This window comes from Cyprinodon variegatus, unplaced genomic scaffold (genome assembly GCF_000732505.1).
Source record: "Cyprinodon variegatus isolate N-32 unplaced genomic scaffold, C_variegatus-1.0 Scaffold617, whole genome shotgun sequence".
In the NCBI taxonomy this organism is placed as follows: domain Eukaryota; kingdom Metazoa; phylum Chordata; class Actinopteri; order Cyprinodontiformes; family Cyprinodontidae; genus Cyprinodon; species Cyprinodon variegatus.
The window spans coordinates 267,802-280,158 of NW_015151070.1; the positions used below are offsets into that span (position 1 = coordinate 267,802).

A 12,357-nucleotide genomic window follows, 5' to 3' on the forward strand; every position below is an offset into this window, starting at 1 on the left:
ATTGATCTCGCGCTCCGGGCTTTAAACCCTCAATGACGTAGGGGTATTTCCTGCTGTGGTTTGAGTTCTTATCAGCTGATTGGTCCTTTAGACAGAAGTTTCCAGACGTTCCTTGTTTTCTTTGTGCAAACAGGAAGGGGGATGGTTTGAAATGGTCCATCAAATTGATTTGATTTGACTCCATTGTGGAAATATAGCCCAACAGGAGCAACGACTCTACTCCGAGGTACTCCTGGGTAACTGAGCTCCTCACCCGATCTTGAAGAGTGTGCCCAGCCACAAAAAAAAAAATAGTTATACAAATGTAGAGAATGGTTGAAGTTTGGTGTTTTAAAACCCCCAAAATATCAGGGTGCGTAAATAGTAAAATAGTATATGTCATACACACTACATGTCCAAAACAATATATTTTTCTTAACTCTGTGAGATGGGCTGCGCCTACAAACTGTCAAGCCAAAGCTGTAATATAGCTCCTAGCAGCAGCTAGGTCACTATGCTTACTGCATTGAGGCTAGTAAGCGTACTGCTTCCTGGTCCTAGCAGCAAAAATCTGGCTTATTTGAATGGCACTTGTTGTAGCAACTGTGGATGCGCTTGCCATGGCAGTAGTGTCCTCAGCTATTCAAGGTTTTACGATAAAGAGAAAGTCATGGTGATGATTAAAGAGGACCTGGGAGACTTGACCTTCAACCTTTGAAGGTAACTGCAGCAGATGGCAGAAAAGAACTCTAAACTCTGACCCAAACAGTGTTCAGAAGACTTGAGCCACAGCAACAGCTAATATCTTAATGGGAGCTTAGCCCTCAAGCTTGCAGGCATCTTGTAAAGTCTTAAGAGGACATTTAACAGGTATATAACACTATTATTCTCATTCAGAAAATGGATGGATGGATGAATTTAACATTGTTGAAATTGTGTACTGAACAATCTAAATTGTTTAAAGGAGTCATAGAATGATTATATAGAGTATTTGGTGCTGTCCTTATGGTCTCTGAATGGGTGTGTAACATTGGTTGGGCTAAAAATGGCATATTTGCTGTTCTATGAGCCCTGATGCAAGCCTGGTTATAAGCCCAAGAATAAAACGACAGGTTTTCTTCCTTTTATGGTATGCTCATGAATATTAAGATGAGCTGTGCACTGATTGGTTGGTTTACAACGAGCAAAGATGTTGAGCAAAGACGCATCATAGCAACAAGCACTCACTCACTGAAAAATTGTTGATATGGTAGGGTGACCAGACATCCTCTTTTTTCCAGACATGTCCTACATTTCATACCTAAAAAGATGTCCGGGGGAATTTCAAAATCATCCGGGATTTTGGTCGACTAAAGTACAGCAGAGTAGAACCGTGAGCTCTGGGGATGGAGCAACCGAACCTGACCCCATGACAGTAGCCGAACGGTAGTGGCCCTGTGCTTCCCCCTGCCTGCCTTACCGGGCAGGCGAGGGGAAGCATACCATCACCGGGTCGGTTCTACTCTGTCTCTGACCGCTGGGGTTCCCGGACCAGCCCCGGAGCTGATGGCTCAGTTCGAATGGCCGGCCTGTCTAGTCAGCAGCCCGTGTTTCAGTAAAAGAAGTTTAGCAAATCCTGCTTTGAACTGTGCAAGAAAAACATAATCCGTGCCTGTCAAGTCTTCAGATCTCTGAGAAGATTGTGAAAATGTTCCCCTTTCTCCGTGCAGGCCAGAACCAAATAAGGCAACATCCCCAAATTTACATCAATTCGGTGATTCATTTGCATTAGGCCGTTTTATGGTGGAAGTTTAGAATTGTGAGATTTGCAGAGAAAGGAGTGTTTGATGGGGTTTGAACTTCTCTGTACATCCATTTCATCCACTAAACTATCATTATTAGTCTATGACAGTGTAAAATCGGTTTTGCATTCTATGACCTCTTTAAAAAAGATCACATCTCAAAGCTGGTGTTCCCTTTCATACTATTTCACAATGTGATTTCCTTTACAATAAGTATTTTAATACATTATTCAATACGTTATTTCAATATATTATTCTTTTACCTAATTCCTTATCTTATTTTATTGATCTCATCTATTTTGTTACCATGTTCCATGTTTTAAAAACTGTTATTTGAGATTATAATTTTCCTAAATTGTGATTGTAATTCCATATTAATCTAGACAATTTCAATTGTTTTAGAATTTTCTTTTAGAGTTTCACATAATTACATGGATTGGGACTATACTGGTCTGGTTAGCTTTAGTTTAGAGTGGTTTAGTTAATTTGCCTTTGTTGTTTTTCGGTCAGGCGCTGAGCGGGCAGCTGAACCCGCTCGGTTGTGACGTGAAGGACCTTCCTCTCAGACACAGCAGCAGTAATGGCGGACTACGATGATAGGGCCTATGGCAGCTTCGGCGGCGGTAGAGGGTAAGTCCCCGCCACTAAACGTCAATGCGCAGCCGGACTCAACCGATTCCGTCTGAATCCCGCGTGCGGACTCCAGCTACACATTCCAAATGGAGCGGTTCTGCTAGCTGTCGGCTCTGTGCCCAAAGAGCCTGTGGGACCAGGCCGCGCTGGGGTGTGGGGAGGCCGGTGAGGGCAGCCGGGAAACACCGGGGATGCTGGAGCTAACTGCTTATAAATGCAGTGATGTGGCGAATTGATCTCGAACAGAAAATTGTTGTTGTGACCGGAGTGTATAGCAGTGATCGGGTTCTGGCGCTGGGCGTCACAAGTGGCGCGTTTGATGGAGGATGAGGTGGAGCCGGGTTGCAGCTGCAAGCTGCCCGCATGGCTGCATCATGTGTCCACAGAGGCATCCACAGGTTCAGACATGAGCCTGTGGATGAGGATCTATGTTCACATACCGACACAGTGGGGTTAAAGTGGACATGGCGGCGGACTCTGCTGCTTTCTGTGTGTTTTAATGGTTCTATTGGGGAACCAGTATGTTTTCAGCAGGATGTCTGCAGCTTTAATGACCACCCTGTAGGTTCCCATTCACTCACATTATTCATTCAAATATCAGATGCTGAGTCATCATTTCCATACCATCAATTCGATCTTAATTTAAAAAAAAGAAGGAAAAAAAACACTTGCATATTAGTTAAAAACAACTTTATCATCCAAATTAATTTTTTTAGACAATTCGTGCTCTAAATATTAAATCAGAAGGACCAATGAAAGGAAAATCACACATGCACAAAGTTTGGAAGTTGCACATAGTTTCTGTGTTATACTAAGAATGTTATTTAAATATGCATTAATATATAAATAGATGGATTACACAAAATTTCTCAAAGATATCTGCTCATTAAAACCCAACTCATCTCGGAAACACTTAGTAAAATAACTTAAAATGCCTTAATTATTAATTATAGATAAATATTAACCTATGGCTGGAATCTATCTAGATTTTCTTGGAAGGTTGCACCTAAAGTTATGTGACAGTCAGAACATGAATAGTTTGCAAGTCTGACATCACTCTGTGCATTTCAGGATATCCAAATACAGTGTTTGTGTACAATGTTTGCCCTAAAAAGGTAAATCACCATATAAAGTGGGGACTATATAGTGAACTCAGTTAACTAACCATACAGAGAGATGATCACTACTTTTTACTCCCCATTAGTAATGTTAACCCGCCTCCTCGCACTTTGCCTGTTCTGTTTCGCCGCCAAACAAATCCCATGATGCTGTGCAAGGAGAGCTCTCGCTAAGCATTCTGGGATATATTTCCTAGTCTAGTGACCATGAATTGATCACTAGTTTTCAAGGTGCATAGTGGGAAATTACGACTCCATCACTAGATGTTCAGACACTCATCTAAAATGGCGTAACCACTATATAGTGATTAGGGGAGACGTTGCTTAGAGATCATAGAAGTCCAGTCAGGTTTTTACATGTTTTACCTGTAATAAAATGTTTAACTTTTAATGTATCTGATTGAAGGTAAATCGATGGGGAGGAGCTCAGAATGGAGCAGCAGAAGGTCCACAGAGGTGGTCAGGATTCCCTCCATGGGGGAGTTTCTGATTGGTTCCTGTATGGGGGGAACCCACGGTTAGCTGAAGAGATTTAATCTCTACATCATAGAGAAACCAGGAAATATTGGTTTGTTTGTTGAGATTAGCTTCATTTATATGCCTGAAGTTCACAATTGGGTGTGAAATGTGGCAAAAAAAACATCAAAAAATTGGAAACTTGTAGCTGAAGCCACAGAAGGGGAATCAGCACTTAAGTTATTCATGTTAGAAATAAAATAGAAATGAAATTTTCCACCAGTGGTGAAATTCATCATCAAAGTAAAACACAATACAGACATGCAGATAAACACAAGAGTAAGAAATGCATATAAACAAAGAAACCATTATTGACACACTGTTTGGTAACGGGAGATTTACCACTTAAGAAAAACTAGTTATTAGAAATAACAGGATCAGAATAGAAAATAGGTTATTAAAGTGTTTTTCACCAATGAGTTCATCTGTGGTTGATTGATCTAATCTATCGACTGGTTTAATGAGAAGCGGTCATTTTCTTGACAAACCCCAGGAGGGTCTTTCCATAACATGAAGGGCTTAATTCTTTTAAAATATGCTCAATTTAAAGATTCGTATCAACAATTTGAACAATTGATTGTGTCAGCTGTATTTGATACTGAGTAAATAAACATAAAATGTTGGTTTTCTCAAACGCTGTTAAACTTATCTGCGACAGACTGGCGACCTGTCCTGGGTGCACCCCGTCTCTCACCTATAAACCGCCGGAGATAGAAACCAGCCCCAACGCAACCCTGACAAGGACTGACAGGGAGAAAATGAATGAATGCTTATTCAAGTTATTTATAAAACATTCCAAACCAGAAACCTAAATAGATGTAAAAGGCTGTCCGACTTTATTTCCACTAGTTAGGCCATAACCGGGATACTTTGAGCCGGGAGAGACCTGAGCCCATAGTTAACGGCTTATAAAGCGACAAAAACAAAGATGTTGGGAGTCCACAATGGCGACCGCTTAAAAAGCTCTTCTTAGTACTTCTAAACGTCATTTAAGCTGCTTCTTCTTGTGCAATTTCCACTTCTAATTTGTTTAGTTTCGAGCTGCAGTCGCTAATTGCAACTTGGATTTCAGATACACTTTTTCAGTGTTTTTTAATGATTTGTTCATATGAGAAGCGGCCATGTTGGATCCAAAGTTGGCCATAAAGAAAAGAAATAAAGTATTGTCTATTTGACTGTTAGTTAGGTGTGTAAATAATAATCGCTTTGTATGGATGCATCGATCCAGCAGCCGACAATTCGATGCATCGACACTCCGCAAGAGTATCGATTTATTTTTTCCCCCCTCGGGTCTTTTTTTTATCCATTTGCTCCTGGACAAAATTCTGACTCCCGCACTGCGGTGGCGCTAAACCTATTTTTCCCTTTTACCTCGCTTCCTTTAGCCACTTACCCTCCTTCCACTTGCAGTATTTTATGATGCAAGGCCTTTCAGAATCTATAACACAGAGGCGTGATTATTGTTCAGTGAATGGGGTTTTCATAGTCCTGGGTGGAGTACAAATTTGCTACTTCTGTTATTTGCTGTTTCTCCAACAAAATGTATAATGATATAACAGCTTTCATTGATTTATTTCAAATTTGAAACATTGTCTAGCTTGTAAGGTAAAAAAAATTAAAATAAAAATGAACCAATTAATCGTATCGTATCCTGGTGTATTCTTGAGTATCAAAAATAATTGAATCGTTGGGTCAGGAAATTGATGCTGAATTGAATCGCTACAATGGGTGTGATTTACACCCCTAGTGTGAGTTTTAAAACATAGAAAAACCTCAATCTGTTTATTATTCAGCATTACTAAGTGGTTTGTTTCTGAGCTAATCGCCTTGCTGAGGTGCTGAAGTGTCCAACAGAAACAGACATGATTTTAAAGATAGTGAGACGATCTGCAGTAATGAGACATAGACTCTAAAATAAACCATTCGCTCAAGAATAATGATTAATCAGCAGTAATTAAGAATAAAGACATTTAAACTATTAACATTTTAAACACACTTCCAGTCTTTCTATTAAAGATCTAATTGATTCTTTAAGATAAAATGAAAAGAACATTTGTTTTATCACATATTTTTTATGTTTTGCTATTTAAATTTCAATGAAGATGCTCCTTTCTATAATCCCAATGTTTGTTTATTTAGAAATGTTAATTTACTAAACTTAGATCAATATTTTTACTTCAAAGTTCTTTGTTTTAACCAAAAGTTTATTATAAAGTACAGTACAAAGGTTATTAATATCCTTATTCATTGTTTTCCTTTTCCTGTTATTGATTTAAAAAAAAACGGCAGCGGCCAAATAAAATAAACCAGACATCATTTCCTGCACTGGAAAAAATGAAAATCAAAATAAGTAATTTCTTCTTAAAATAAGTGCATTTGTTCTCAGATTGAGGAGGCAAAAAAGACATCTTGCCAATGAAACAAGACAATTTACATTTAAAATAAGAAAACACATTTGCATTGTCTTATTTTAAGTGCATATTATCTAATTAGCTTATTTTAAGAGTAAAAAAATACTAATTCCATTGGCAAACTATATCTTTCATTCAAATTAAGGGTAAAAACACTTAATTTAAGACATTTTTACTTATTTGTAGGTTGTTTTTCTAGTGTTAAATTGATATAAAAAGCACAGAAAACAAAAACGAAAAAAGAAACAGCCACAAAAATCAACGCACACACAAAAAACTATTTTAATTATGAATCTATAGATTTATCCATTACTGAAATAGTGTGTTTAGTTTAATGATTAAGAACCTCAGGTGAAACTAAAACGGTTCTGGAGGTCGATGAAGTCCGGTCCCAGGTGGGAGCTTGTTGGTTTGATGGAGATTTTCTAACACATCCTTGTTTTTCTAAACGATCTCTCAGGTAATTGTCTCCTTGTTTACCTGCTAATGATCCCAGTGCCTCCAAAGGTTTGATAGAAATAAAACATTAAGGGATCTTTGGACCTTTTGTTTTGTTGTTGATTATTACTCTAAAGAGCTCAGCCTGCTGAATAAAAATCTGATTTTTAAAAAAAATTTTTACTCCTAATAGCTGTACGTTTTAAGTTGCACCTGAATCAGTTCGCGCCTTAAGAAATTAAACATTTTAGACTAATGCTGGTTTATTTTCAGGAATAAAATGAGAATGAAAAACGGTTTGTTTGTGAATGAATGGGTTTGCAGGGTTGGTTCGAACCTTCCACCATCAGCTCCAGATGTTTTCTTCATAAAGCAGCTTCCTCCTTAAGTCCACTTAGTTTTCTCCTCGTGTTTAAACAGACTCAGCGTTTTTTGGTGTTGACCGTCCTACCGATCCAGAAGTCTTCTCATGCTTGTCTCTGTTGTGTGTCCCCCTCAGACCCCGCGGCGGCGGCGGGCCTGGAGGCCCCCGGAAGCAGAAGGAACTGCCCACAGAGCCCCCGTTCACAGCGTACGTAGGAAACCTGCCTTTCAACACGGTGCAGGGCGACATCGACGTCATCTTCAAAGAGCTCAGCATCCGCAGCGTGCGATTGGTCAGAGACAAAGAGACAGACAAGTTCAAAGGTGACCGCATGTTATTATTTTAACCAGACCTCTGATCCCTGGAAGACTTTAGGAATGTTCAGCAAAGTTCTGGATGTAATTTGATTAAATTAAATAGGTTTTTCTTAAAATAAAAAAGATTTTTTCCTTTTTCAATGGATTCATAATAACCAATAAATGTTTATTACTAAAACAGGACTGTATTTTAGCTCAGAGGCTGCTTAGTTCATTGATCAGAGGTTTATCATAACCGTGATCTGAAACAAACTTTGTATCTTTTCAGAGAAACATCTGTAATTATGTGGCTATGATTGCTGCGACAGACAGTCACAGCTATAAAGTTAGCCAAGAAAGACCAATGAAGAGTTTTTTATGGTTATCAGAACAGTAATGGCAGATATGGCTCTTTCTCTTTATGCTGGAACATGTTGGCTCTCAGGTGTGTACGCTCCTGTTTTGGCATCTGAGTGAGGACAATTCCTCCCAGTTCACCATGAAATCGAGGACGGTTCTCTGGTCCTCTGCTTTTTATGCTAACTGCCAGGTTTAGGACTAAGATGAGTTGAGTTTGGGTTCAGATCAGGGATGCTGTCAGGGTTTGGCAGAGGAAGTGTTGAAAATCAGTGGTAAAAAGTCTTTTAATTATTTTGCTAATTGGTACTTTATTGATCTTTTATTTTTTTAATTAATTGATTGACAGGATGGGAAAAGATCGTTTACAGAAGATTTTTACAGAATTCAAACCAGCTGGAACTAAAAGTTTTCCACGTGATAAGTAACTTTTTTAATAACTTACTAGATTTTGCCAAGAAAAGATTTTACCCCAGCTAGAGGTGTTTTTTTTTAAGCATAAATGTGTTGAAGAGGAGATGGAAAACTTTTTTTAGATCCATTTTTAGAGAAATTGTGATTTACCTGATCATGTGTGTCTGGCGCCGCTGGTTGGATGGCTGTAACCATCGCTGACCATGGCTGATATACAGCGCATAACTGATACCAGCTACCTGTTTACAACGCATCCAAAACCTCCCTTGCTGATCTGTGGTCCGGTGTTGGTACCAGATCTGCTCTCATCCTGCTTCCTGCCAGTGACGTTACGTTACATGATTGGCTGAACGTTGCCACATGTTGTAAAACATAGTGGTTGCCCAGACAACGATGATAACATCGTGCAGAGTCAGTATGCTGAGTCTGTAGCTTCCATAGCGTCTAATGATCTGTCTAATGACAAGATTATTTTTAAAATCTGTTTATAGTGAACAAAGTAGCTGTTAGACCAAGATATAAAGGAGAAAGCTGGGTAGCGCTGTAGCTAGCTGTGCTCAGTAGCTAACAGGTTAGCTTCTTTTAGCTCAGTCAGTTAGCCATATTACGCTACAATACCTTTAACTTCATCTCAAAAACAACTATTGTTTTCTAGAAGTAAAATAACTGTTTGATTTGTTTAAAATATCTACGAAAGTCATTTTTTACATGTTCCATTTTTCCTTCCTGTCCTCAGATCTTAATGAAAAGAATAAAAATTAGTCTTTTTATTGTCATCTTGTTAAATGGCAGAGATCAACGTACTTTCTTTCAAGACTTTGAATGATTGTTTTCTACTTTTGGCGACTTTAGATCATCAATGAAACGTAAAATAATAGCAAACATAGGTAGTTATATGTTGAGACTCCAAAAGAGACTTGATCCTTAAGAAACAGATGCAATACAGTTTGTCCGAGTGGAGTTGCCATACGTTTATGTTATAAGAAGGGGCGGGGCCCCGAGCAGATCTGGTACCTACACCGCGTTAGCTAGCTTATGCTACTCACTGCTTTCTACAGCACAGAGTAACGCCACCGTATGACTACGCTGCGCTTCACCAAGCCTCGTTTATTTGCTCCAATGGATGGAGGTTTAAATTTAGATGCACGTTTAATTCCCATTTCCTGTTTTTGTCCCTCCATTTTTTAAAAGTTTGCTCTAAATTGGCATCACATGTTGATGGAAACACAGCTAATGGGAATGTACCAATCTGGCATAATTAATACAAATAACAAATCTGATAATATATCAACCTGCCTATTAAATCACTGATTTAAAAAACATCAGGACAATGGCTTCCTTCTGCCTATGACTTTTGAGTCACAGAAATCCAGAAATCTGGTATTTAGGGAGTAGCTGTGCCAGTCTGCTGAGATTCCTCCCTGGTTCTACTGGAGGCTTTCTGCTGTTAGTTTTTCTCTCCACTGTCGCTGCAATGCATTCTGCAATCAGCTCAGACTCCTCAGATTGAAAACTGTTTGTAAAAGCAACGGCTTTTCTGCTCAGAAATAGGTTAGAAGAGCTCTGCAGTTTTCCTCTTTCTAAGTTTGAAGTTTGACTCTGTGTTGCTTTGGTTGAAGGCAGAACAGGTTTGTTTACATGCCGAGAAAAGATGATTAATGCCCTGAAGATGCCATCTGTCTGTTTGTTGAAATGAACTCATCTTTTCTACTTCATGCCTTTTGTTTTTCACTACAAACTTCTGACACCGAAGTTTCTGTCTATTTTCTGACTCCCTTATTGAGCTGCTGGAATAACTGTTGCTCTGTAGCGCCCTCTGCTGTCACCCTGCAGCAGAGGGCTGTAGTTGGTGCCCCTGTTGCCATGTTTAACAGTATCCCCAATCTGGAAACTTCTTTAATTGATACAAACGAGAAATACAAGAATGCATGACATGAATACATGTCTGTTGTGTTTGAAAGGAAAGAATGTGTTTGCTGTTAGCTGAAGTCTAAAACTCATTCTATGATCCATGTTAACAGGTCATAAAAAGTAGTTTTATTTATAAAATGCATAGTAAAATATAAAAATCATGTAAATAATGGGGAAAAAAATCAGATATTTACTAAATTGGTGTATAGAATACAATTGTTATTTGAATAATCAAAAATATAACTGCATAAGAAACTTAATTCTAAAACACTGATAAGTTTCCATATTTATATATAAAATATCAAAATAAGATTTCAATATCTTCAAAAACTATTTTGTTTTTAGAAACTATTAAGCTTATTGCTTTATTGAGTTGGAGTAATCAAAGTTGTTATACTAGTTTACTGAAGACTGAAGATAAAGGATAAAAACTATGAGTCTAATTTTTTTATTTTATTTTTTTGTCTCTTTTAGGGTTTTGTTATGTTGAGTTTGATGATTTGGAATCCTTAAAAGAAGCTTTGACGTACGACGGTGCGGTAAGTATCTCCTGAAAAAGCAAACACAGCTTTGATATTAAAGGTATAGTCGAGGATTTTCTCACATTTTTTTAAAAGAGCTGCCCTCTGTCTTTTTAAATAAAATGCACATGCGCAACCTTGTACCCGCTCCCCAGAGGGAACGCCTATCAAAGGTGTGCGACAGCATTTAGAGCCCATTTCTCCTCCTGCACGCTCTGTTTAAAAGTTGCCGTTTGCATCGCTCATGCGAGCTTACTTTCCTAAAGAAGATTTGCAATTTTTCCACTAACGTGGAAATGGGGGGATGAGCACGAAGGACGGCCTTTATGTAAACATTTTACCAGAATGATTGACAATTAGGAGGACCACTTATTTAGGTGATCCCCCCGCAAAAAGAACATCCTCCACTATACCTTTAACCTGTCACACCTTACTAATTTAGCCAGCGTATGCCTGATGTCACAGAATCTCCTAAAACGCTGGCATACGCTGAACTTTCTATGGATTTTTTTATTTTTATTTTGGGCACGTATGTAGAGTATTCATAATGAGTACAGAACTTATGTCCAACAACAGCCGAACTTATGCATGGGCTGCTTAATGCCTATGAAATGTCACAAGCCAGTGTCCTGAGCGGGGCAGTAATGCACCTGGGGGTGCCCGGCCTGCATAAAAATACCTTTTTTATTGCGGTATTAACCTAGCTGCTGCTTAGCGCCTGCCCAAAAAAAAGAGCGTCTGCTAGGAAGTTTATTGGCCGTGGGCATGAACGCAGGGAGGATCATTCACATTCACCCTATGATGGGGATGAAGTCTGGAGGAGAACTGACAGTTTCCTCCTGTCAACCTCCTTTTATACCAAAACGCGGCCAATACGCCATTAAACAGTAGCTGTAAGTTAGAAACACGTTCAGTGGTCGTCTGGAACACGTCAGTAATGTTGAAATGCGTTGAAGATCAGTTCTTGAGAAGTTACGCATCAGTTATGCACAAGTTACTCATAGGTTTTGGATAAGCTAGACGCCACAACATATAACGTAACCTAACGTATGTCAACAATCAGATAATATACCTGTAACTTATGACCCGCGTATGGCATGCTGGCATACAGCAAAATTTCTTTGTGCTTTCTGCATGTCAACATGTTTCAGCGTGCTCCTAACATCTGCCGGCGTTTTCCAGATTTTTCGTACAACAGAAAAAAGCTGTCTAAATGGTGAAGGTGTGAGGGGCTTTTAGAGCAGCACATGGTTTATACCCGTTGTAAAGTTATTCAGGAATACTGGGAACTCCTCTAAGATGATCTGCTGGTGCATTTTTGGTTATGATGATCAGGAATTCAAACAGGCTATGCAGCTGTGCTATCCTGTCAGACTAACGATGTGACCTCTGCAGTTGCTAGGCGACAGGTCACTGAGGGTGGACATCGCAGAAGGACGAAGGCAAGAACGAGGAGGCAGCGGCTTCGGCTTCAGGAAAGACGACAGTAGAGGTATGATCACCGAAACGGCAGGTGGTTCTGCTGTGGATCTGATCCTGCTGTGGATCTGATCCTGCTGTGGATCTGATCCTGCTGTGGATCTGATCCTGCTGTGGATCTGATCCTGCTGTGGATCTG

General features: G+C 39.2%; 1 protein-coding gene across 3 annotated transcripts in view; it reads left to right on the forward strand.

The window, feature by feature from the left end:
- The first annotated feature begins 2,282 nt into the window (after positions 1–2,282).
- The window catches only part of eif4h (eukaryotic translation initiation factor 4H), a 15,047-nt gene continuing 4,972 nt past the window's right edge, over positions 2,283–12,357 (forward strand). For all 3 annotated transcript variants that reach the window (XM_015392968.1, XM_015392969.1, XM_015392966.1), the window contains exons 1-4: positions 2,283–2,390; positions 7,376–7,563; positions 10,693–10,757; positions 12,135–12,231. In XM_015392968.1, coding sequence (XP_015248454.1) covers positions 2,341–2,390; positions 7,376–7,563; positions 10,693–10,757; positions 12,135–12,231 — 400 coding nt within the window. In that variant the 5' untranslated portion in view covers positions 2,283–2,340. The remainder of the gene's footprint in view (positions 2,391–7,375; positions 7,564–10,692; positions 10,758–12,134; positions 12,232–12,357) is intronic.